Raw genomic sequence first — 27,423 nt, forward strand, 5'->3', positions numbered from 1 at the left:
TAGCTCACTGTGTGCTTGAGGCCGCCATGACACTTTAGGCTGCAGCCCGCGTGAGAGATATATTCTTGCCTCAGTCCGCATCCTATCCGTCCCAGCCCCGCGCCATCCAGGTATGGTCCGCGGGAGGCGGAAGGCTGGTTTCTTCTCTTCCGCCGCCGCATCCTATCCGTCCCGGCCCCGCGCCATCCAGGTATGGGCCGCGGGAAGCGGAAGGCTGGCTTCCTCTCGTTCGCTGTCCCAGGGCCCCCTTCAGCCGCGCGGCCCAGAGTCCGGTCGGCTCCGCCGGCGCCTAGCTCGTCCCGGTGACCGCATCGGGGATTCCGGGCTTCGCCAGCGTCGGGCGCGTCTCCTGCCGGCCGGAGCTGGAGAGCCCCGCGACCTCTCCCTGCGGAGAGCAGAGGCCTAGCCTGCGTCCGGGTCCCGGTCCGGAGCCTCGTGCGAGTCTGCTGGTCTGCACACACCCAGCGTGGGGTGAGCTCGGCCCGCTGCCCCTGGGCCTCGCTCACTGTCTAGCGCGGGTCTGAGAGTTCCCCAGGGGCCTGGGGCATGTTTGACACATTGCATTCAGGTACACAAGAGGGAGCTGATTTTAAAATACTTTTAACCCGCCTCCTAGGCAAGTGCATTTCATCCTTAATAAAGTGATACATTTTAGCCTGGCGCGGTGGTGTACGCCTGTAATCCCAGCTACTTGGGGCTGAGGTAGAACTTGATCCCAAGTTCAAGGGCAGTCTGAGCAATTTAGGCAGGCCCTATCTCTACACAAAAAATTAGAATGACCAGGGGTGTACTTCAGTGGTAGAGTGCCCCTGGGTTCAATCCCTAGTACTGCAAAATGCAGGGAGGGGAAAAAAAAAAAAAGCTTGGTCACTTATTTATAGATTCTTTCAATTTTGCACAGAAAATGTGCCAGTTTGAATTTTTTTCCTCCTAAATCTTTGTGTTTTCCATTTTTTTTTTTTTTGTTTCTAATTACTGCACTTGCCAGGACTCCCAGCTGAATGGAGATTAGCATATAATTTTCATTCTTGCCTTGTTCCTGATTTCAGAGAAAATTAATCAGTATTTCACTATTAAATAGAATGTTTGCATTTTTTAACGTATAAAATCTAATCCTTTCTAATGGCCTAAGTTATTATTAGCAATGTACACTGAAATAGATTAGTCATTGCTTTGTGTCTAAGGGAATATGTCAAATAACCTTTCTATGAATACTGTGAATTTCATTAATCAGTGATTCAATTTTTGTTTATTTTATTCTTGTGGTGCTAGGATTGAATCCAAGGACTCAACACTAGTAAGGCACCGTACCACTGAGTCCCAGTGATTCAGTTTTATTATTATTATTATTATTATTTTTTTTTGTGATTCAGTTTTTAAGCATCCGTCATTCCTAGGATGAAATGAACTTAAATTGTGATTTATACTTATTGTTCATTTCTCAACTCTTACCAATACTTTTGTATTATTTGTACTTTGTTTGTGATCTGGCATATTTTTTAGTTGTACCCTTCTGGTGTTGAAAGTAGGAAATTACCTTCCCTCTGTACACTGGAATTATGAGTTTCCCACTTATTTTGTGAAAATTTCTGTAAAACAATTTGCAACTTCTGTTTCCTTGTGCATGTTTTAATTATGATTCTTTTAATGACTGGATACAATGAAATTTTCTTCTTCCTCCTCCCCCTCTTCTACCACTACCTTCACCACCCACCACCACCACCACTTCCACCACCTCCACTACTTCTTCCTTTTCCTCTTTCTCATCTCTTCTAGATTCTACCTCTTGTAGTTCCTGTTACCTCCCAGTAGTCCATTCAAACTCTTAATCCATAAAATGGTTTAATCCACTGATGAAGTCAGACCCCTTATAATCCAATCACTTCCCCCAAGCCCAAACTCTGAACACTGCAGCACTGGAGACCAAGCCTTCAACACAGGAGGCTTTGAAAGACATCCCAGATTCAAACCATAACAAATAGGTTGATTCTCTTTCTCAGAAATTAGGTTTTGTGGTGCCCATTGGGTGGGGTTGGGATGACAGCAGTGTTCAGGGGTTTGTAGTAATGCCTATTATCCTGTAAAATGGTAAACAAGTAAAAATGTTGGTCAAGGAGCCCCAAGAAGCCTAGTGTTTAAATAAATTAGTGGTTTCTTAGATATGAGTCAGGGAATATATATTCTTAGGGTTGAAGGCACCACTTGATACATTTTATGCTTTTTGTTATGGGGAAATGAACAGCCAGATGTTCTTAAGACTTGAGTTAATTTACTAATAAAATGTTACTATTAACCTCTTTTGTGTCATTGACAAGGGTAAGAGTGTTTCTCTAGGGGAGAAAGGATTGTTTCAGTTTCATACAAGTTCAGTTTGTATTTACTTGGGAGTCATGGTATGTGTTTTGAGTTGTCACTGGTAATTGATGTGCTACAATATCCAGGCTCATGAGTATGGGAATTCTCTGGAGGGTTGGATTCCCATGTCAGCTTCTGTCTTACCTATAACTTCTCAGTGTCTTACTTTTCTTTATGAAGGTGACATGGAGGAAGAAAGAATAAGTGTTGGATTACAGAAGAGTATGATGCAGGTAAGTAAAAGGTATAATGCTCTAAAAGAATATTTCTATTTCATTTGATATCCTGCTGCTATTTTAGAGCACAGGTTAGCAATCTGCTTCTTTTTTTTTGGATCACATGGTAAGTATTTTAGGTTTTGAAGGTCATAGAATTTCTGTTACAGGAAATTGTCATTTTAATACAAAAAATATTCCTAGAGGAACATAAATAAATGTTTTATTGTATTGCAATAAAACTTTACTTTAAGTAGGTGATATGCTAGAGTAAGTGCATGTGCTATAGTTTGGTGAGCCCTGGCCACAATACTATAAAACCGAGCCAGCTATGGGCCTGAGTTGAAAGATGTGCAGGCTCTTGGGCCTCTCAGGATTGTGAGGGGGGAAAAAGGAAAAGTTCCCATTCACTCTTTGTGTTTTCATTCATTAAAACCTCATCAAGATTTAAACCTGAGTTTGATGTTGTGCTCAATGCCTTAATAGGAATAAAGTAGCAGGTGAAGTTATTCTTGAATAAGGAAGAATTTCTGAATAAAGAATAATATGATATTGTCCAATATGTGGTCTTGGTCCCATATCCTGGCATAGAGTTCCTAAAACCCTTCAAATGTCTGGAGTGATAAGAGTAGCTTTGTATGATGACTGGTGACCAGGACAGATAGCCTCAGGATGACTGCTGGTCCAGAAGAACTAAGGTATGCTTGACTCTTCAGCCCTATCCACTAACCTTGAAGTTGAGAGGTACTGAAGGTTAAATTGATTATTTAAATTGCTAATTTAAATCAGCCATGCTTTCTAGTAAAGCCTCTGTGAGAACCCAAAAAGAATGAATTTAGGGAGCTTCTGTATAGCTGAATGTATAGAGGTTCCTGGTACGAGGCACCCCAATAGGCATGGAAGTTCTGCAGCTTTTCCTACCCTGCTATGCCATATATATTTCTTTATCTGGATAGTTCTTTGTATTTATAACAAACCATAAGCACAAGGAAGTGTTTGCTGAGATTCTGTAAGCCATCCCAGCATATTAGCCAACTGAAGGAGGGTACAGTGGGGACCCTGAGATGTAGCCATTTGGTCAGAAGTATAAATGACAATGTACTAGTTGTTATGTTGCTTGAAGTATAGGGAAGTTTTGTGGGACTGAGCCCTCAACCTGTGGGATGAAGCTGTCCATGTAGATAGTGTAAGAATGTTATTGAATAACAGGAAACCTAGCTAGTGTCTGTTGGAGAACTGCTTGATGTTTGTGGAAAATTACCCACATACCTAATATCCAGTGTTCTGTGCAGGTTCGAAGGAAAATAACTTTGATTTTTTTTTTTCTTATTTCATTACCATCAACTGCAAAGAAACTAATGTAGTATTTTAGAAGTATTTTGGCTTTTAGACAGGATTTGTTCAGTCTCTAAGTATGTGTGAGTAGAAAGGGAAAGAGATCTGCTGACGGAGTCCTGACATAGATTCGGGGAGACCACAGAATCTTCTGAACCTCCCCTGAATTGATTCTCAGGTCCCCAGTGCTGTCAGCCTCACCCATCACCTCGCACACACTGGAGGAATTGTACCTTTCTGAAGAGAATTTGTGGCATCTTTTAGGACTCGGTGACCTTTGAGGATGTGGCTGTGGACTTTACCCAGCAGGAGTGGGCTTTGCTGGATCTTGCTCAGAGGAGCCTCTACAGAGATGTGATGCTGGAAACCTTCCAGAACCTGGTCTCACTAGGTAAGATTGGCAATATTGGTTCATGTAGTGGTTTAGAAAACAATTTTATCTACTAGTTGACCTTGTCCAGGATTTGTGCTGAGGAGTGGGAGTACTTAGTAAATAAGACAAAAGTGGTCACTGACCACAGGGTGCTTACGATCTGGAGGCTTTTTCATGAAAATGAACACGGGCATATTAAACTTGTTTTTTTCTTTTTCTTTTTGTGGTTGAAAGCCTTGAGACTTATTAAGTATTGAATGTGTGGGCATTGAGGGGCTTCTCTGGGGCACAGGGAGAGTTTGTGATTTGAGACCTTTGAAGATTCTACTGCTGTGAATGCCCTTTACCCAGAGACCACCAGGAGTACACCTGTAAGTTAAATAAGCGGGGTTTATTTTGGAGTCATGGGAGAACATACCCATGGGGAGTCGAGGGGCGTCTTAATAAGAGGGCGTTAGAAAGTACCTATTAGAGAATTTGTGCTTTTTGGATGATTTAGAGATGAGTCTATGGGGTAGATTATATTGGTTACTTAGGCTCTCTATGAACAAGTACCATAAACTGGTGGGTAAAAAGTATAGAAATTTTTATTCTTTCATGTTTCTGGCATCTTGGAGTTTGAAACCAGGTGTCAGCACAGCTATATTCTTTCTAAAGGCTCTAAGGAAAAAGTCCCTCCCTGTCTCTTTCTAGCTTCTGGTGGTTGCTGGCAGTCCTTTTTGTTTATAGATGTATCACTCCAGTCTCTGTCTCCACAATTACCTTCCCTGTGTACCTATTTCTAATCTCTGTCCATATAGGGACATCAGTCATTGGATTCAGGGTCCATCTTAATCTAGAATAACCTCATCTTAACTTTACTATATTGACAAAGACCTTGTTTCCATATAAGGCAACATTCTGAATATGGGTGAACATTTTCAAAATAGGCTTTAAAAAAATGTATGTGTGTATGTACATTTGTACGTCTGCACATATGTATGTATATATATGTGTGTTTATGTGGTACTGAGAATTTAACCTAGGGGCTCTCTACCACTGAGCGAAATCCCCAGCTCTTTTTTATTTTGTGAAAAGGTCTTGCTAAGTTGCCCAAGTTGGCTTCAAATTTGGGATCTTCCTGCCTCAGCCTCCTGAATAGCTGGAGTTATAGGTGTGCACCACCATGCCCCAGAGTAACAAGCTTTAATTTTTAGAGCAGTTTCAGTTTGAAAGCAAAATTAAGTGGAAGGTAGAGAGATTTCTAACAACTACTGTCCTCACAACACAGACAGCTTGTTTCACTATGAACATCTTCCACCAGAATGGTCCATGTTTAATTTACAAATAATGAATGTACATTGACACATCTTCATCATTAACTAGAGTCCATAGCCTATATTAAGGTTCATTTGTGGTGTTGTACATTGCATGGCTTTGCGCAAATGTGCAATGACATGTACCATCATAGTAATATATAGAGTAGTTTTATTCCCCTAAAAATTTTCTGTGCTCTCACTTTTTAATCCCTTACTCTCTCTTAACCCTTTGGCAGCCACTGGTCTTTGTATCATCTGTATATTTTTTATCTTTTGTGGAATGTCATAAAGTTGGAATTTATATAGTATGTAGCTTGTTCAGATTGGCCTATTTCACTCGGTAATGTGCATTTAAGTTTCGTTCATGTCTTTTTATGATTTTTCTTTTACTGTTGAATAACATTATGTAGTATAGATGTGCCATAGTTTATTTATCATCCCATTTACTAAAGGGCATCTTGGATGCTTTCAGGTTTTGACAACTATGAATTATGCTCTTGTAAACATGTGTAGCCTTTTGTGTGCAGTTTTGACTTCTTGGATGAATGCCAAGGGACACAATTTAATTGCTGGATCATATGGTAGGAAGAGGGTGTTTTTTTTTAGTATTTATTTTTAAGATGGACACAATATCTTTATTTATTTATTTTTATGTGGTGCTGAGTATTGAACCCAGCTCCTCACATGTGCTTGGCGAGCGCTAGCCCCAGCCCCATGGTAAGCGTATTTTTAATTTTATAAGAAACCACCAGATTGTCTTCATAAGTAGCTGTACCATTTTGCATTCCAGTTTGGAATGAATGAGAGTTCCAGTTTCTCTACATTTTTGCCAATATTCGGCATTGTCAATTTTCTGGATTTTGGCTGTTCAAAAAGGCGTGTAGAGGTGTGTCACTGTTTTGTTTTTCCTGGGTGATTTTAGGATGTGGAGCGTACTTTTACTTTTTTACTTGCCATTTGTCTGTATATGTTTAAGTGTTTGTTTAGGTCTTTGGCTATATTTTTATGGTATTTTTTTGTTCTCTTATTATTGATCTTTAAGATTTCTTTGTATAACGCAGCCAAAGAAATGATAAAGTGCGAAGAGACAGCCTTCAGGATGAGAGAAAATCTTTTCCACCTACTCCTCTGACAGGGGATTAACATCCAGAATATACAAGGAACAAAAAAATTCAACAGCAGAACAAAACAAACAAACAAACAAACAAAAATCCCAAAGCAAACAAAAACCAAATAACCCAGTCAAGAAATGGGCAAAAGGGACTAAACAGATTTTTCAAAAGAAGAAATGTGGGCTGGGATTGTGGTTCAGCGGTAGAGAGCTCGCCTAGCACAGTAGAGAGCTCACCTAGCACGTGCGAGGCCCTGGTTTGGATCCTCAGCACCACGTAAAAATAAATAAATAAAATAAATATATTAAAAAAAAAGATTATTTGTTAAAAAAAAAGAAGAAATGCAAATTTTTGATTGATTGTATTTCTTCTTCTGTGAAGTGTCTATTCAGTTCCTTAGCCCATTTGTTGATTGGGTTATTTGTTTTTTTGCTGTCAAGTTTTTTGAGTTCTTTATATATTGTAGAGATTAATGCTTTATTGGAGTTGAATGTGGTAAAAATTTTCTCCCAATCTGTAGGCTTTCTCTTCACGTTATTAATTGTTTCCTTTGATAGAAGAAGCTTTTAAATTTTAATCCATCCCATTTATTGATTATTTTGACTTTGCTTCTTGCATTTTAGGAGTCTTGTTAAGGAAGTTAGATCCTAATCCAATGTGGTGAATATTTGGGCCTATTTTTTTCTTCTATTAGGCATAGGGTCTCTGTTCTAGTGCCTAAGTTTTTTTTTATCTACTTTGAGTTGATTTTTTGTGCAGGGTGAGAGATAAGAGGTTTAATTTCATTTTGCTACATATGGATTTCCAGTGTTTGCCGTATCATTTGTTGAATAGGCTATCTTTTCCCCAGTGATTGTTTTTGACATTCTTGTCTAGTAGGAGATAACTGTATTTATGTGGGTTTGTCTCTGTGTCCTCTATTCTGTATCATTGGTTGATTCAAGTCTATTTTGGTGCCAATACCCTGCTGCTTTTTGTTACTATAGCTGTGTAGTATAGTTTAAGATCTGGTATTGTGATGCCACCTGCTTCACTTTTCTTGCTAATGATTGCTTTAGCTATTCTGGATCTCTTATTTTTCCAAATAAATTTCATGATTGCTTTTTCTATTTCTATGAAGAATGTCACTGGGATTTTAATAGGAATTGCATTGAATCTGAATAATGCTTTTGGTAGTAAGGCCATTTTGACAATATTAATCTGCCTGTCTAGGAGCATGGGAGATCTTTTCATCTGCTGAAATTTTCTTCAATTTCTTTCTTTAGTGTTCTATGGCTTTCATGGTAGAGGTCTTTTGTTAGATTGATTCCCAGTTTTTTTTTTTTTTTGGGGGGGGGGGCTATTGTGAATAGGTTAGTTTTCCTAATTTCTCTTTCAGTGGATTCTTGATGATGTATAGGAATGTGTGTGACTTATGGGTGTTGATTTTATATCCTGCTGCTTTGCTGAATTCACTTATTCTAGAATTTTTCTAGTAAATTTCTTTGATCTTCTAGATATAGAATTATGTCATCAACAAATAGTGATAGTTCTTCTTTATCTATTTGTATTTCTTTAATTTCTTTCTTTTATCTAATTGCTCTGGCTAGAGTTTCAAGGATGATGTTGAATAGAAGTGGTGAAAGAGGACATCCTTGTCTTGCTCCAGTTTTTAGTGGGAATGCTTTCAATTTTTCTCCATTTAGAATGATGTTGGCCTTGGGTTTAGCATATATAGCTTTTACAATGTTGACATATGTTCCTACTATCTCTAGTTTTTCTAGTGTTTTGAGCATGAAAGTGTGCTATATTTTGTCAAATGCTTTTTCTGCATCTATTGAGATGATCATATGATTCTTGTTTTTAAGTATATTAATATAATGAATTACATTTATGGATTTCTGTATATGGAACAAACCTTGCATCTCTCGGATGAATCCCATTTGATCGTGGTGCACTATCTTTTAAATATGTTTTTGTATGTGATTTGCCAGAATTTTTTGAGAACTTTTGCATCTATGTTCATCAGGGATATTGGTCTGAAGTTTTCTTTCCTTGGTGTGTCTTTGTCTGGTTTTGGTGTCAGGGTGATATTGGCCTCATAGAATGAGTTTGGAAGGGTTCCCTCCTTATCTATTTCATGGAATACTTTGAAGAGTATTAGTATTCATTCTTCTTCAAAAGTCTTGTAGAACTCAGCTGAGTGTCCATCTGGTCTGGGCTTTTCTTGGTTAGTAGGCTTTTGATGGTGTTTTCTATTTTATTACTTGAAAATTGATCTATTTAAAGCATGTATGACCTCATCATTCAGTTTGGGTAGGTCACATATCGTTAGAAGTTTGTTGATATCTTTAATATCTTCTATTTTATTAGAGTATAAATTTTCAAAATAGTTTGTAATTGTCTTCTGTATTTCAGATGTGTCCATTGTGATATTTGCTTCTTCATCTTGTATTTTAGTAATTTGGAGTTTTCTCTTTGTTAGCATGGCCAGGGGTTTATCTATTTTATTTATTTTTTCAAAGAACCAACTTTATGTTTTGTCAGTTTTTCCAGTTGTTTCAATTTCATTAATTTCAGCTCTGATTTTAATTATTTCCTGTCTTCTACTGCTTTTGGTGTTGATTTGTTTTTCTTTTCCTAGGGCTTTGAGATGTAGTGTTAGGTGATTTATTTGTTGACTTTTCATTCTTTTAATGAATGCGCTTGATGCAATGAACTTTCCTCTGAATACTGACTTCATAGTGTTACAGAGATTTTGATATGATTATCAGTGTTCTCATTTACCTCTAAGAATTTTTTTATTTCATTCTTGATTTCTTCTACTATACATCATCATTCAATTGTGTATTATTTAGTCTCCATTTATTACTTCTATTTTTATTTTATTGTTGATTTCTAATTTCATTCCATGTGGTCTCATAGAATGCAAGATATTATCTCTTTTTTTTTTTGGATTTACTAAGATTTGCTTTGTGGCATAAGCTATAGTCTGTTTTAGAGAATGAGCCATATGCTGCTGAGAAGAAAGTATATTAGCTCGTTGATGGATGAAATATTCTACATATGTCTGTTAAGTCTAAATTATTGATTGTATTATTTAGTTCTATAGTTTCCTTATTTAGTTTTTGTTTTGGAAGATCTGTCCCATAGTGAAAGAGGTATGTTAAGGTCACCCATATTACTGTATTGTGGTCTATTTGACTCTTTAAATTGAGAAGCATTTGTTTGATGTACATAGATGTTCCATTGTTTGGGGCATACATATTTGTAATTGTTATATCCTTCTTATATATACTTTCCTTAAGAGGTATGAAATGTTCTCTTAAGGGAAGTATATATAATCTCTTCTGATTAACTTTGGTTTGAAGTCTAATTATCTGAGATGAGAATGGAAACCTCTGCTTGTTTATACAATCCATTTGAGTGGTAAGGTTTTCCCCCATCCTTTGAACCTTCAGCCTGTGGATGTCTTTGCTCATGAGGTGAGTCTCTTGAAGACAGCATATTGTTGGGTCTTGCTTTTTAATAAAATCTGCCAGTCTATGTCTTTGGATAGATGAGTTTAGGCCATTAACATTCGAGGTTATTATTATGATCTGATTTTGTATTCCCTATCATTTTGATTTTTTTCTGGTTTTTGATTTGTCTTAGATTCTCATTTGGTTGAGTGTTGTTTTAGTGTAGATCCTCCCTTTGCTGGTTTTCACTTTTTTTTCCCCACTTCATCCTCATGGAATATTTTGTTGAGAATGCGCTGTAATATAGACTTTCTAATTGTGAATTCTTTTAATTTTTGTTTATTATGGAATGTGTTAATTTCATCTTCAAATCTGAAACTTAATTTTGTTCGACATATAATTATTGGTTGGCATCCATTTTCTTTCAGAGCTTGAAATATATTATTCCAGGACCTCCTAGCTTTCAGGTTCTGGGCTGAAAAATCAGTTGAGATCTGAATTGGTTTCCCTCTATATGTAATTTGATTTTTTTCTCTCATGCCTTTAAGGTTTTATCTTTATTCTCTGTGTTAGTCATTCCAGCATAATGTGTCTTGGTGTGGGTCTGCTGTAATTTTGTACATTTGGGGGTCCTACAAGGCTCTTGTATTTGATTTTTCCGTTCCATTCTTTAGATTGGGCAATTGTTTACTATTATATCATTTAAAAATTATGCATTCCTTTGGTTTGTATCTCTGCTCCTTCATCTATTCCAATAACTCTTAAATCTGTTTTTTTCATGTTATTCCATAATTCTTGGATGTTCTGTTCATGGTTTCTTACCATCTTCTCTTCATGGGCAACTCTACTTTTAAGATTATATATTTTTTCTTCATTGTCTGAGGTTCTGTCTTCCAAGTGATCTATTCTGTTGGTGATGCTTTTTATTGAATTTATAATTTGGTTTACTGATTCCTTCATTTTAAGGATTTCTGCTTGTTTTTTTTTTTTTTTTTAATGATCTCTAACTCTTTATTGAAATAGTCCTTCACTTACTGTATGTTCTTTGATTTCACTCCTCATACTACCTTTTATTTCACATATCAATTTAACTATATGCAATCTGAACTCCTTCTTGGACATTTTTTCTACTGTGTTATCAGCGGCTTCTGTTGTTGAAGCATCTTGGTTTGTTTGGGGCTCTTTATTTCCTTGTTTTTTTCATGTTGTTAGTGTGTTTTCCCATCTAGAAGTATGGATCTAAGGCAGCATAAAATCTACCCTGTAGACTTATAGTGTCTAGGTGTCTGAAGGTTTCCAGAGCCTCACCTTTAATGGTGAGACCAATATCAATATTACTCAGCATATAATATGTAGCCTTAAACCTAATTGCTCCCACTAAGGCAACTACTGCTTTCTGGCATTAAACCAAAATGATGAATTTAATAACTATCTATAGTATAAACAGAAATTTTGTTAAAATGGTTTACAATTTCAAAGGGTGGATGAGAGAACAGAGTAGTGTAGTATGTAATATTTGTAAGGGAGGAAGAGAGAAGCTAGAAGTAAAAATTCACAAGAAGAGTGGAAGAGGATCCGACAGAGATTGGCTTTTGATTGGAGAGAAGTTGGAAAGAAAATAGCATAAAAAGCATCCTGTTCCAAATATGGTAGAGAGATTAGTGAATCTAAAAATAAAATAAATCTTGCTGGAAAGTCAAACTGTCTCTGTCAGTGTTCAACAGTTTCTCAGCTCTGACTGTGACGTCTCTCGGGATCACCAAACCCAGATCAGCCCTTGCAAACCTAGTCTCTAGCCTACAAACCTGGGTTTCAAATACCTCAGGCTCTGCCATTTGTAGTCCCAAGATCTCAGTGCTGTTCCTACTTGCAGTGAGACCACCAGGAATACACTCATGCAAACAAGCAACAGCAAGAGATGCAGCAGCAATACCCAGGCCACTAACACTCTCAGTAGGAAGACCCCAGGGTCCTCCACACCCACAGGTACCCCAACACTGGACCTGCAGGTCCTGATTGGAGTCCCCAGACAGAGGGACTTGTGGTGGTAAACCTGCTGGCACCCAGGTCCCAGGCCCTGGCTGGTATCCCAAAATGGGTGCCACCACATGCAACCAAACCTGGAATCTCCCCTGCAGCAGTCCTCTAGGCTGTGGTAGCAGCAGTAGTGGCGGCTGCATTGGCAGTTACAACTGCAGCTTTGGGGGCAACGTCACCAGGTGATCTCCAGGGGTCAGCAGGAGTGTGGGCTTCAGTTGCATCCATAGTTTTTTCTGTGGCAGCAGCACCCAGAAAGAACACCTCCAGGTGAACTCAGTCTAGCAGTAGGGAAATCAGACGCAACAGCAGTGGCGGTGGTGGTGCAGGTGGAGGTTGAGTAACAGACTTCCGATTCAGCGGCAGCAACCATGGAGTTAGCATCAGAATCAAGTCAGGGGTAACCAGGCAATTTCCAGAAAAGAGACCTCTGGGCACAACATTGGCTTCTGTAGCAGCCCAGAAAGAAGACCTCCAGGTGACCTCAGGCTGGCAGCAGTAGAATCAGAGGCAGCAGCAATTGACACATGGGTTTTTATTCTGTCATAAAGAAGAATGAAATTATGGCATTTGCTGGTAAATGGATGGAAATGGAAAATATCATGTTAAGTGAAATAACCCATATTCAGAAAGCCAAGCGTCCAATGTTTTCTCTTGTGTGTGGAAGCTTGAGCAAAATACGAGGGAAACGGGCAGAGGGAGCCCATGAAAATCAAAAGGGTAGGATAGGTAGGGGGCAGATGGGAAGGAAGCAGGAAGAGGTAAAGAGGGGACTGCAAAGTGCACCTGGCCAAACTGTGCTGTGCACATATAGGAATATACCACAGTGACTTTCACTATTGTGTGTGTCTATAAAGCAGGGATTAAACAATAGGTAAATAGAAGGAAGACCAGTAGAGGAGAGGAAGGGGACAGGGGAAGGGAGGAGGGAAAGGAAAGGAGAAGTGCTGGGAATTGAAATGGAGCACGTTAATTCCATGCATGTATGGTTGTGTCAAAATGAATTGCAATATTATGTATGTGATAATACACTAATAAAAATATGTAAAAAAAAAAAAAAAACATTCTGGGCTGGGGTTGTTGCTCAGTGGTAGAACGCTCGCTTCACACGTGCGAGGTCCAGATTCGATCCCCAGAACTACATTAAAAATAAATAAACAAAAAAGGTATTGTGTGCAACTAAGAAATAAATGTTTTTCTTTAAAAGCATTCTTTGTGTAAAGAACAGGAAAATAGTTTCTTACCAGATAAATCTCTGTGAAACATCCTTTTACTAGAGAAATTTCTTGCAAATGTCTTCTTTTAGGCATAGTTTATCTTTTCTTTCTCTAGATATTATGTTTCACAGAGCAGGAATTTTAATTTTAATGGGGTGTATTGTATCAATCTCTTTCTCATCGATCATACCTTTGATATAGTATCAAAAAAGTCATAGCCAAATCCAGTCATCTAGATTTTCTCCTTCTATCTTGTACAATTTTTCTAGTTTTACGTTTTACATTTAGATCTATGATCCATTTTAAATTAATGTTTGTGAAGGGCATAGATTCATTATTTTATGTGGGTATGTCCAGTGTTCTAACAGCATTTGTGGAAAAGGCTATCTTTTCTCTATTGTATTGCTGTCAATTCTTTGTCAAAGGTCAGTTGACTACATAGTTCTTGCTTGGTCTGTAGGGATTTGGTACTAGTATCTTCCTAGAGACCTACATCTGTGGATGGTCAAAATCTCTTAATTAAAATTCCCTGGTATACAGCCTAAGCTCTCATATACTTTACATCTTCTCTTGATTATGTTTAGTGCCTGACAAAATGTAAGTGCTATGTAATTGAAACTGGAGTTTGAAATGAAACCAGATTCTCCACTCTGCTGGTCTGTAGGTCCACATAAGTTATATGCCTCTGCGGCTAAGAGAGCCCATTTTAGTATTGCAACTAATCACAGTAGGGAAAAGCCTGTCTGGTCAGCTCCATGGGTCAGAGCTGGCAGAACCTGACTCTTCTTCAGTATTACTGGGCAGTGTGTTGTAGCTCTCAATGGCAGACCTCAGAAGCTGGCTGTCATTTTTTTTTTTTTTCTAGGTTCGTATTCACAAATTTGAAGACAAATCCATAGACAACAGAAGGCAAGAGTGAAGGTGTAGTATTTCTATAACTGAAAAGAAAAGAAGCAGAACTCTCTGGGGCTGAGAGGGGAACCTGAGAGTAGGTTTCCACTTAAGTGTACTAGTCTAGGGACTTAAATAGCTACTGGATGAGGCATTCATCAATATCTGTGCTAATCAGGTCTTGGAAAGATACTAAGGGTGTTGGTCAGTATCTATGCTAATCATGTCTCAAAAAAGTGCCAATACTGTTGGTTAACTCCTATGCTAAACCAGTATTGGAGAAGTGCCAAGGCTCTTGGTTTGGTCTGTGACATTCTGATTAGTTAGGCCTTGAGTCTGTAGTCTTCACTCAGGTCGGCTCTACCTCCTTTTTCCTGCCACCTGGGACAAAGAAGTTGGCTGTAATGTTTTCTATAGGTTAGTTTTGTGAAATAGCCTCTTCATTTAAAGTCTCTCTCTCTCTCTCTGTTTTTTTTTTTTTTTTTTTTTGTATGGGGGAGTGCATTTTCTTAACTGTCTTTCTGTTTTACTATCTATCCTATCTTATTCATAATTACTTTTGTACTCTATTGATTTGGACATAAGCACAAAAAAAGTATGTTTAATAGAGATGTAATTTTTTCCTATTGTATTTTCTATCCATGGTTGTTGAATTCACAGATATAGAGGCCCAAATTATGTAGATCTGTATCTGTGCTCTCTACTCTGTTTCATTGATATATTTGGACCTGTCTGTGTCAGATCAGCTTATAAGAATATTGAGGTTCCACTGTGAATTTAGGTCAATCTTTCATTTTTTTTTTTTTTTTTTATAATTTTTTAGACCTTTATTTATTTTTATGTGGTGCTGAGGATCAATCTCAGCACCTTGCACATGCTAGGCAAGTGCTCTACCACTGAACTACAATCCCAGCCCAGATTAATGTTTTTTTCTTTGTCTTTCTGTGCTGGGAATTGAACACCTAGGGGCACTTTACCAAGAGCTACATCCCCAATCCTTTAAAATTTTGTTTTTCTTTGCTTTGAAACAGGATCTTGCTAAGTTGCTGAGGTTGGCCTTGACTTCATGATTCTCCAGCCTCCCAATCCCACCCTGGGATTATAGGCTTGTGTCACTATGTCTGATTCAGATCAGTTTTTCACATTAGAGGCTGCCTTTCCCCCCACATCTCCGCTTTTTTTCTTTTATCTTCTCTATTTTTCTTTTCTTTCTTCTTTCCTCTCCCTCCTTCCTTTGCCTTTTTTTTTTTCTTCAATGGATTTGACATTTTGTTTCAGTTAAACTCATCCTTCTCTGTTTTTAGATTATCAGAAGACCAAAGTTTGACCCAATCTTATGGAATTTGTGATTCTTCATTGCTTTCCCTCATGATATTCTTTTCCTCGTGTGCAGGGTACCCACTACTCACACCCAGTCTGATCTCCCAGTGGGGACAAGCGGAGGAACTGCAGACAGTGAAGACAGAACTTATCCAGGGCATCTGTACGGAGCAGCACCAGGAAGGCAAGAATCCCTGGGAGAAACTGGCCTGGGAGGAGAAAAAAATAAAATAGAAATGAAGCAAAAGTTTGTTTTGTCTGAGGAGGCTCATTATCCACAGATGCCTCAGAGGACTATTTTGACAGTTTATCTGTCCTCTCATACTTTCCTTGTTCTTGGCAAAGATCTCCGTATTTGCTTTTTTAAAGTTTGTTTTTGGTATGTGTATTTGATCCTTTCTGTTTTCCTCTCCTACTAATTGTTAAAAAATTATTAATCAACATTTTTAATATATTTTCTATACTAATATGAAATATCAAGTTAACAGAAAAATTTTAACATAAACTTTCTTTTTATTAAAAAAAATATTTATTTATTTGTTCTACTTTGTTATACATGATAGCAGAATGCATTTTGATTCATATGAAGCCCAATTTTTCATGTTTCTGGTCCCAATAATTTCTACTGGTCATGTTACCATCACTGTCATTCTTCATAGAACTATTTTTTATTTTTCAGCACTGGGGAACCCAGGAGTGCTTTACCACTGAGCTATATCCCATACCCTTTTTAATTTTGAGACCGGGTCTAAGTTGTTGAGGCTGTGCTGGAACTTGTGAACCTCCTACCTCAGCCTCCCAAGTAGCTGGGATTACAAGCATGTGTTACCATACTATGGTAATGTTACCATACTATGGTTTCATGGAAATATTTTTTAGTGAACTGTTTTACTTTTGACCCTTGTGCCTATTAATAATGAAGTCCTGAAACAGCTGCACTGCTCAAAGTTTTTTGCTCATAGGTAACTTTATTTAATTTTTTTCGTTTCAGGTTTTGAGTCTCTACTTAATACTAAGGAATTAGTTGCTCTTCAAGATAACAATGGAGAAAAAATATCCAATGAACAGAGAATAGTGCGATTCAAAAGAAATGGTTCCTGCTCCTCTATTTCACATGAAAACCAGGAGTTCCATGGTGTGGATGATTGGAACAAAAGCCATGAGAAAGGTTTAAGGTGAGTGCCCTTCATATAAGAGAAGGTAGTGCATCAGGAAACAATTTTGAGATTTAAGAAACATATTTTGGGGCTGGGGTTGTGGCTCAGTGGCAGGCAGAGTGCTTGCCTCCCACATGTGAGGACTGGGTTCGATCCTTAGCATCACATAAAAATGAATAAATGAAATAAAGATATTGCATGCATCTATAACTAAAAAATATTTTTTAAAAAGAAACATATTTTCAACATAAACCTAGGTCAAAAATTATGCTTTCATAAGAATGAAATCATGGCATTTGCCAGTAAATGGATGAAGCTGGTGCAAAGAACAAAAGGCGAAGTGTTTTCTCTGATAGGTGGATGCTAATTTACAATGCGCGGGGGGGGGGGGGGGGGGATTGAGAAGAATAGAGGTACTTTGGATTAGACAGAGGGGAGTGAGGGGAAGGGAGGGGGTGTGGGAATAATAGTAGTATTAATTGGACATTATTATCCCACGTGCATATATGATTACATGACCAGTGTAACTCAACATCCTATATAACCAGGAGAATGAGAAATTATACTCCATTAATGTATGGTGTATGAAAATGCATTCTGGTATCATGTATAACTAATGGAATACATGCAAATAAAAAATAAATTTAAAAAGAGAAATAAAGATTCAAATTCAAACTTAAAAAAAAAAAATTGTACTTTCACAAGAATTTTGTCTAGGTAGTTTTTCCTACAAATGATACTGAGATATTGAAGGTTTGACACATAGATTGGTTTGACAGATTTATCAGAAAAATCATACAAGTCAAAAGCTCAGTGACAATGTTGGCTGTGGAAGAGCGTTCTTGAGAACTTTTAGCTTATAAATTGATGGGGCAGAACTCATACATATTTACTGAAAATGGTAAATTTTTTTACTAATAATCTGTCTTTTATTTTTAAAAGTCAAGTGGTAGAGAACATCTGTGAATACAATGAAGAAAATCAATGTGGACAAATTTCAAATCTTATGCCCCAGAGAACTACTGAAGTCAAATCCTTTGAATGCTATGAGTGTGGAAAGTCCTTCCTGTTTCATTCATCACTTAAGAATCACACCAGATCTCATGCTGGAAACAAACCCTATCAGTGTGAGGAATGTGGGAAAGCCTTCCATTTTCTTGGTGGTTTTAAGAAGCATATGAAAACTCCTACTGAAGAAAAACCATATGAATGTAAGGAATGTATAAAGGCCTTCAGTTGTTCCTCCCTGTTCAGAGCACATATGAAAATTCATAGTGAAAAGGCAAAGTATGAATGTAAGGAATGTGGGAAAACCTTCAGTAGTTCTTCCCACCTCACAGAACACAAAAGAATTCACAGTGGAGATAAGCCCTATGAATGTAAGGAATGTGGGGAGGCCTTTAGTTGTTCCTCATCACTTTCCAAACACAAAAGAATTCATAGTGGAGATAAGCCATATGAATGTAAGGAATGTGGGAAGGCCTTTAGCTCTTCCTCTCATCTTAAAAGACATATAAGAATTCACACAGGAGAGAAGCCCTATGAATGTAAAGAGTGTGGGAAGGCCTTTAGTGACTCCTCAAAACTCACTATACATGTGAGGACACACACCGGAGAGAAACCCTATAAATGTAAGGAATGTGGGAAAGCCTACTATTGCCCCTCCTCCTTAAGTATCCACTTGAGAAAACACACTGGACAGAAACCTTATGAATGTCTGGAATGTGGAAAAGCCTTCTGTCTTCCCACTTTCCTGAACACATATGTGAACAATCAAAGTAGAGAGAAACCCTATGAATGTAAGGAATGTGGGAAGGCCTTCAGTTGTCCCTCATCCTTTAAAGCACACGTGAGAGATCACAATGGTAATGTGCAATATGAATGTAAGGAGTGTGGGAAGGCCTATCGTCATTCCTCATCCCTCACTGAACACCTAAGAACTCACAGTGGAGAAAAGCCTTATGAGTGTAAGGAATGTGGGAAGGCCTTCATTAGTTCTTCCTATCTTACAGTACATAGAAGAACTCACACTGGAGAGAAACCTTATGAATGTAAAAAATGTGGGAAAGCCTTTATTCGTTTGTCAGGTCTTAGTAGCCACATGAGAACCCACACTGAGGAAAAACCCTATGAATGTAAGGAATGTGGGAAGGCATTTCGACATTCTTCATCCCTTACTATACATGCAAGAATGCACACTGGAGAAAAACCCTTTGAATGTCTGGAGTGTGGAAGAGCTTTCAGTTCTCCCTCATCCTTTGGGAGACATGTGAAAAACCATACTGGACAGAAACCATATGAATGTAAGGAATGTGGGAAAGCCTTCATTAGTTCTTCCTATCTTACAGTACATAGAAGAACTCACACTGGAGAGAAACCTTATGAATGTAAAAAATGTGGGAAAGCATTTATTTGTTTCTCAGCTCTTAGTATCCACATGAGAATCCACACTGAGGAAAAACCCTATGAATGTAAGGAATGTGGGAAGGCATTTCGACATTCTTCATCCCTTACTATACATGCAAGAATGCACACTGGAGAAAAACCCTTTGAATGTCTGGAGTGTGAAAGATCTTTCAGTTCTGCCTCATCCTTTGGGATACATGTGAGAAGCCATACTGGAGAGAAACCATATGAATGTAAGGAATGTGGGAAAGCCTTCATTTGTTCTTCCTATCTTAAAGTACATAGAAGAACTCACACTGGAGAAAAACCTTATGAATGTAAAAAATGTGGGAAAGCCTTTATTTGTTTTTCAGGTCTTAGTAGCCACGTAAGAACCCACACTGAGGAAAAACCTTATGAATGTAAGGAATGTGGGAAGGCATTTCGACATTATTCATCCCTTACTATACATGGAAGAATGCACACTGGCGAAAAACCCTTTCAATGTCTTGAGTGTGGAATAGCTTTCAGTTCTCCCTCATCCTATGGGATGCATGTGAGAAGCCATACTGGAGAGAAACCATATTAATGTACAGAATGTGGGAAAGCCTTTATTTTCCAGTCTACTTTCGAAGCCATTTGAAAGTTCACACAAGGGACAACATATAAATGTAAGGAGTAACAGTATCTCTGCAAGACTTTTTCTGAACTAATGCAATTTGTGAAGTCTCATTTTGTGAAGTCTCATACTGTGGAGACAGTATAATATGTGAGAAAGTAGAAGATTATCACTTATTCTTTTGAATAGTTGAGGACAACTGAGAGAAACCCTGTGTTTGTAAGCTATATGGTAAAGCCTTTTGATTTTGAACATAACTTGTGCCGCAGTCTGGCTGGGCTGTGCAAAGTAGCCAGGGGGCCACAAGCAACTTGTGAAAGTTGAAACAGTGGGAGCCACTGTATTCAGACCAGCAGAGTTATATATACCCAAGTAAATACAGACAGCTTATCTCAATTAACATTATCCAGTTACAGCAATCAGTCATTAAGGAATCCTCATCATCTTAATAATTAGGCACAGCTTAACTCAGTTAACATCATCTAGATACAGCAGTCAGTCATTAAGGAATCCTCATCCTCTTAGTAGCTCACTGGCATTACTTCTCAAACCACTCCTCCTGGCAAATTGTCAGGTGCCATCTTGACTTGGCGGTGGCTCTCAACTCTTGTATAAGAGAATTCAAAATTTGAGCTAGAAAAGGAGATCAGTGCCTCATTAAAGTGGACTTCTAGAGGGTCATTGATTTCCAATGTTTTCTAATAGGAAGATTTAAGGTTATATGTTTCCCTTTTCAGCTTGTATGACATACTTTTGAGTATGAGGCGAGTTTCTTTAGCTGAGATGTAAATGTTATTTCCATTACAAAGTCTTTTGGACTCTTGGGAGATTGTGTACATGTGTGTATGCTTCTCCATGAGACAGCGCCTGGCTATGTTGTCCAGGCTTGTAACTCCTGGACTTCTGCTTTAGCCTCCTAAGTTTGGGATTTCAGGCATATATCATTGAGTCTGGCTCAAGTGCATTTTTTTTTTTTTTTTTTTGGGCAGGCAGGAAAGTGGTGTTTTTTTTTTTTTTTTTTTTAATTGTTTAAGTTTGAACTCACAGCATGGGCACCTTTTTCTTCTTCGTCTTTGTCTTCGTCTTTGCCTTCACCTTTTTCTTTGTCTGGATACTGAAAGTTGCCTACCCAATAATTACCCCCTTTTCTTCAAGAGTACCAACTGTTTTTGAGAATATCAGTGTTTACTATCAAAAGCTTTTCATGTGTAATAAAATTTTTAGTAGAAATTAATTAGTACAAAGGCCTTGAAAGAGTATAGTCTCATCTGATTGCTGTTTTGTGTTTTATTCTTTGTGTTTGTTCACGACTGGAATCTTTTTAAATTTAATTTGTTTAAGTTGTTGATGGATCTTTATTTTATTTATTTATATGTGGTGCTGAGAATCGAACCCAGTGTCTCATACACGCTAGGTAAGCACTCGACTACTGAGCCAGAACCCCAGCCCTCATGGCTGGAATTTTGATCTAATGTTTTAAGTTAATAAAGTGTGTTATATTAATTTGGATATAGCTGAGGACTACATTTCCCAAAATCACTTCTAATCCTAGGTGATAGTTTTCTCAAATAACTTTGCAAGAAGTTTGAAAGGCTTTAGGGAAGGAGCTACAATTGCCTGCTTTTTAGGACCACAATATAGGTAGACAGATGAGTAGGGACCCTGTGGGCCCCAGTTTTCAGCTCATTTTTCTGAGTATTGAACGCCCTGATCCATACTTGCTCAAAACTGAATGTTAAGTGCTTGACCTCAGTCTCCTCAGGGGCTGCACCTCCACAAACATCTCCATTAACTCCTGTATCCTGGCCAAACACAACTTAGATTTCTCTGGCAAGCTCTGGTGTTGCCATTTTGGCATTTTTGCTTCTCATTGCAGTTCCTCTGGCACTTTCACTGCCCTGTTAGAGTTGACCAGTTTGCAGAAGGATTGTCATCATGCTCACAGTCCAGTCCCATCCTTCACTCTGCTTATGGTATTGATGTCTATACAAGCCTACCGTGGTCCCAAAAGTGAGTAGAGCTGTGGCTAATGAAGTTATCCTGACTGTAATTGAGGCAAGCCTCAGATAAGTGTCATCCTATTTTGGTAGAGGAGGATTTATATTTGATACCTTCAGACAGGGAAGATTTTACTGCCTTTATGTGAGAGGAGGAATGCTATGAGCTGGTTCAGGTACATTTTGCTACCTCTTCCCTTTTTTTAAAACATTGTATTTTAAGGGGTGGTGTTGTGGCTCAGTGGTAGAGCATTTGCCTAGCATGTATGAGGCACTGTGTTCGATTCTCAGCATGGCATATAAATAAATGAATAAAATGAAGGTCTATTAACAACTAAAAATATTTTTAAAAATTATATTTTCTCTTAGAAGAATAACTATAGCATTTCCCTTAATCACTTTTTACTGTTTATCAAGGTATACATACACTAATGTGCAAGCTGTGTACAGCTTGATGTAATTTCACATAGATGTATACATCCTGGTGGACACATTTCCAGGATTCCAGGAAGTTCATTCATCTCTTTCTCAATAATCACTCCACAGAGGAAATTGGATTTTAACTCTTATTATGCTTGATTTGGTGTGCTTTTTCTCACTTTTCAAATAAATGTTAAAACTACAACATGTTACATGTTTGGCTTCTTTTACTCAACATAATGTCTGGTTTGTCAGTTGGTTGCTCTTATTTCTCTTGGTATATGCTATATGTGGGGAATGCAATTACTGAATGATAGGGTAGACTTGAATTGTAGTTTTGGTAGATACTTTAGATTTTCAAAAATGTTGGTTCCACCAGTAAGTCCCCAACAGTGCATGTGAGTGTTGGCTATTCTGCATAGTGGGCCCACACTTTCTAACTTTAGCTCTTCAGCAGAGTGTGTGGTGATATGTGTTTTTTGTTGTTGAAATATGCATTTTCCTGATATTGAGTACTTTTTGGTGTGCTTATTGGTTATTTGGATATCTTTATTAGGCTACCTTTTGAAGCATTTCACCCATTTTTATTTCCTTTTTTCTTTTGAAGTGTTTCCTTGCTGCTAAAAAGTCCTTGGCTATAACTAAGCTTCAATCTGGATCCTGAGGCTAAAAGATGTGCATTTGTCTGTCTCCGTGTCTTGGCTGTGCATCCTTTTGCATTGTCTTTTCTTCCAGCTGGGATGTTTTCTTCACAGTAGGCTTCAGAAGTTCTGTGCTGCTTTCTTCCCAAGATAATGCTTCAGGGAGAAGAGTGACATCTTTTTTGAACAGTTCAAATATAATTATCAAAGTGGAATCTGAGGAGGGGAGGGGGGGATAGTACAGGATAGGAAAAGCAACAGAATACAACAGACACTAGTATGGCAGTATGTAAAAACGTGGATGAGTAACCGATGTGATTCTGCAATCTGTATATGGGGTAAAAATGGGAGTTTATAACCCACTTGAATCAAATATAGGAAAATGATATGTCAAGAGCTATGTAATGTTTTGAACAACTAATAATAAAAAAATGAAAAAAAAAAATGGAATCTGATTAATGGCTTATTTGTCCACCATGGCCAGGGGAATGTTAATACTCTGATTTGTTTAGGACCAGCTCCCAGTTTCTCATTGAGAAACTGAGGTTAGAATTTGTACCCCTAAATCATAGAGCCCTGGCAGTTATGATGCACATGGAGAGGAGAGAGAGGCAGCTGTGAGCAGGTGGGGGCTCAAAATAGGGGCAATATTGTACCTTATGCTGACTTAGGGAAATACAAAGCCTAGGAACTTACCTAGTGTTTGTTCCTAGAAATCCTTTTAGAATGTCAGATGCCATATGTCTTTTAGATTGCTAAAAATTGCTCTCAGTCTTTACAGAACATAAAAATAAGTAGAGATCTGAGTGTTCTTTATGAAGTATTTGCCTAGACCAAGATAATGAATATATTTTATGTTTTCTTCTAGACCCTTCATTGTTTGACTTCTTGTATTTAGGTTGGTGATCCATTTCAAGTATTTTTGTTTGTTTGATAGGGTGTGAGGTGGGATTCAGGTGTATGTGTACAGATTTATCCACTAGATCATGTTTTCCCTCTGCTTAGGTAGGCAATCTATGTCTTTTGGTTTGTTTGTCTTTTCTTGCAGCAGCACCATACTATCTTAATTTGTATTGCTTTTTAGTATTTTTGGAAATCTAGTAATAAATTCTCATTTTAGAATTTATTAATTTTTATAAAAATATTCAGGGTCTATTTTATAGAATAACCTAAGGAAAATTGACATCTTTACAGAATTGCATCTTTCAATTGATGAACATGATGCAACAATCCATTTACCTAGGTTGTCTTTAACTTTTCTGAAGGCATTTTGTAGTTTAATTGTAGAGGTCTTGAATGCCTTTGTTTAATTTGTTTCTAGATACGTGGTGTGTTTTGCTTGGTAAATTTTTTTATTTTTAATTTTTGAATTAGTACATACCTTTACAATATCTTTCTTACATCAGCTTTATAGCTAGTGAGATAAATTTAACTCACTCAAATAATTCTCACCTGGTTTCTAAAACTTCTATTTTTGTTGTCTTATTTAATGAATAGAGGTCATGAAAATGAATATCTTTTCCTTGTTCCTGTATGAAAGAGTAGTCAACATCTCACCATTAAATATAACGCTACTTGTAAATTTTCATAGATAACTTTTATCAAATTAAGGGAATTCTGTTTTGTTCCTGGATTGTCAAATGTTTTTAAAAATCACAAATTGATATTGGATTATATCCAGTGCCTTTGCTTCATGTATCAGGGTCTTTAAAAAAATCCTTAATTCTGTTAACAAAATGAACTATACATTCTTTGATTTTTGGATGGTAAAACAACATGTATTACTGGAATAAATTAAATTTGTACATTTTGGTCTGTTAGCCTTTTCATTTTGCTAGGTTCAACATGCTACTTTAAAAAATCATGTCTGTATTTATATTGGTGTTTGTTTTATGATTTATCAAAATATATATATGATTTTTTTTTTCTTGGTTCTTGTTCTTGTTTTTGGTACTGGGGATTGAACCCAGGGAAACTCTACCACTGAGGCACATATCCAGCCCTTTTTATTTTGAGATGGGTCTTGCTAAGTTGATCAGGCTGGCCTTGAACCTTGAACTTACAATTCTTTCTCAGGCTCCCAAGTTGCTGGAATTACAGGTGTGTGCCCCTGTGCCTGGCTTGCCCCTCTTCCCCCCACCCCCCCGCTTTTTCTTTATTTTATTCTTCTTTAACCTCCTGTTGGCCCAGTATTCTAGTTTTTTGCAAGAAAAAAAAAAATCTTTTGGAATCATGCCCCTGGTTATTGGAAATTATTGGACTTTGCCTCACCCCAGAAATCCAATAAAAGTTTCCACATCTTGCCTTGGTGAAACAGCCTAATTCCTCAATCAGTGCTGTCCACCTTTGGTGAAGCCCTAATTAAAGGCTTGCCTCTGAGTGCCCACAATATAGGACACGGTCTCATTCCTATTTCCAAGCCAGAAGATCCTATCTCCAATAACAAAGGCAGCCCCTTGTCCACCCAGGCTGGTATTTAACTGGATCATGCCCAGTTCTCACACTTCCAAAATTGAAGCTGGTGGTAATGAAGGTGGAAAAATTAGTTCATCCCATAGGTCTCTGGTGCTGAAGAAGTTCTAGAGCCTCATCTGTAAGTACTGGCCTCTCAATAGCTGTGCTGCCTGAGACTGGGTGACTGGTGGTAGAAATGGACCCCAAGACTGACACTAAGCTGGTCACATTTGAATCTCACATCCAGAGGACAGATACAATTTTGGGGTTGCTGGTTCATGTCTGGAGGCTCCATCTGTGAGCTTGGGCCTACACAGGGGCCTTGGTCTCTAATCTGCTCAGTCTCACAGTTGCAGGCCTGGCACCAAGACAAAGACCCCTACTAGCTTTCATGATCTGCTCTCCTGTGGAGGTAGTCCTGCTCCTCCCTCAGCTGCCCACTCTTGGGGGAAGTGTGATGGAGAAGTTCTGTGCCCTGGCAAACACAGTTCCAGCAGCAAGCTCACTGAGCTAGTATTGGAGGTTGTGGGACTGTGCATGGCCATAGGTGGTGGTGTTTTTTTTTTTTTTTTTTTTTTTTGTACTGGGGATTAAACTCAGGAACACTTAACCACTGAGCCAATCTCCAGCCTTTTTAATATATATATATATATATATATATATATATATATATATATATATATATATATATATATATATTTTTTTTAGTTGTAGATGGACACAATATCTCTATTTTTAATGTGGTGCTGAGATTCAAACCCAGTGCCTCATGCATGCAAGGCAACTGATCTACCACTGAACTACAACCCCAGTCCCCATCCGTTTTATTTTATTTAGAGACAGAGTCTTGGCTGAGTTGCTGAGGATGCTTTGAACTCTCAAGCCTCCTGCCTCAGCCTTTCAAATTGCTGGGATTACAGGGTTTACAGGCTCTGCCACCTGCCAGCATGGCAGCTGTTTTTACCCAGGCCTGGTAAAGGGTTTGAAATCTAAGGCCTAGACTTATTTCTTTCTCCCATGCCTAGGTGGAAAGTGTCTCTCCATGCTGAGCTGCTTAGAGCTGGAGGAGGATGGCAACTCTTTTTGTATCCTCTTCAAACATCTTTTTTTGTTTGTTTGTTTTTGTTCTAGTAACAGCAGGCACTATGGGTTTCCTTAACATCCCCTGCCTTCCTACTTGGGAAGGAACCCAGGCTAGGCAAATGCTCCACTAGTGAGCTAAATCCCCAGCCCTTTTTGGAAATTATTTATTTAGGTACTGAGGACTTAACTCAGGGGCACGCGACCAATGAGCCACATCCCTATTTTTTGAATTTTACTTAGAGACAGGGTCTCGCTGAGTTGCTTAGGGCCTTGCCCTTGCTGAGGCTGGCTTTGAACTCGTGATCCTCCTGCCTAAGCCTCCTGAGCTGCTGGGATTTCAGGTGTGCTCCAGGTTGGAAGTTTTTATCTTAAGACAGGGTGTTACTAAGTTGCCCAGACTGTTTTTGACCTTCTGGCCTCAGCCTACCAGGGGTGCATTGATTTCCTCAGCTCTTGCAAAGGTAGCTGAGAGTGCGCATAGCTATTCAACTTGGTATCACCGCCAGAGGATAGTCGCCATCATGCTCTGCTTTTCCACAGACCTGATTATTCTTTCTTTACCCTCAGCCCCTGCAAAACCCATCATTTTCGGAGAGCACCCAAGCAGGCCTCAATCCTGCTGGGATGTACCACCCCAAATCCCAGCCCCCGAGGCCCCGCCCCTTGCTTGGTGTGCCCGCCTCCCCCATGCAGGAACCGGAAGCGGAAGTACGCCTCTACACCGGTGCCTTGGGGTCTCCTGGTCAGGTGGTTCCTCACAGGCACTCCTCCTTTACAAGGGGTTCCCTCAGTCGGTTTCCCAGCTGTCCTGGGGCGCATCCCCGACTTGTAGCCCGGGCTTCCCTCAGCTGGGTGGCCCTAGACCCAGGTGGGCTCCTCCCGCCCCTGGCTCCCTGGTGACCGCAGCGGGGACTCAGGGCTGCTCCTGTGGCGGTGGCTGGAGCGTTTCCCGTAGGTGGGAGCTGGAGAGTCCTGAAGCGTTTCTGGTCTCCACCCGCGGCCTCTCTGCAGAGAGCTGAAGCTGGGCTGGCGTCGGGTTCCGGACAGGAGCCTGGAGAGGGTCTCCGCGCAGTC

The 27,423-nt window shown here is 38.7% G+C and overlaps 1 protein-coding gene across 3 annotated transcripts; it reads left to right on the top strand.

The window, feature by feature from the left end:
- On the top strand, window positions 1–24,619 carry LOC114082260 (zinc finger protein 699-like). Of its 3 annotated transcripts, none has more exons than XM_071603015.1 (6): window positions 1–190; window positions 2,536–2,588; window positions 4,170–4,296; window positions 15,667–15,777; window positions 16,585–16,768; window positions 17,693–24,619. In XM_071603015.1, the coding sequence occupies exons 2-6, from the start codon at window positions 2,541–2,543 to the stop codon at window positions 19,722–19,724; spliced, it is 2,502 nt and encodes an 833-aa protein (XP_071459116.1). In that variant the 5' UTR covers window positions 1–190; window positions 2,536–2,540; the 3' UTR covers window positions 19,725–24,619. The 3 variants fall into 3 exon arrangements, with proteins under 3 accessions (XP_071459116.1, XP_071459115.1, XP_071459111.1); XM_071603014.1 differs by having other exon boundaries at window positions 1–110; XM_071603010.1 differs by lacking the exon at window positions 1–190 and having other exon boundaries at window positions 2,337–2,588.
- Window positions 24,620–27,423: the final 2,804 nt, after the last annotated feature.

Source organism: Marmota flaviventris, chromosome 1, assembly GCF_047511675.1.
Source record: "Marmota flaviventris isolate mMarFla1 chromosome 1, mMarFla1.hap1, whole genome shotgun sequence".
Taxonomy (NCBI): Eukaryota; Metazoa; Chordata; class Mammalia; order Rodentia; family Sciuridae; genus Marmota; species Marmota flaviventris.

Bases quoted from the DNA above. Each gene is read 5' to 3' on its own strand.
- LOC114082260 (XM_071603010.1), top strand. From the start codon at position 2,424: ATGTGCTACAATATCCAGGCTCATGAGTATGGGAATTCTCTGGAGGGT. The intron at 15,778-16,584 runs GCAAGAATCCCT...TTTTCGTTTCAG, and splicing joins TACGGAGCAGCACCAGGAAG to GTTTTGAGTCTCTACTTAAT. The intron at 16,769-17,692 runs GTGAGTGCCCTT...TATTTTTAAAAG, and splicing joins AGCCATGAGAAAGGTTTAAG to TCAAGTGGTAGAGAACATCT.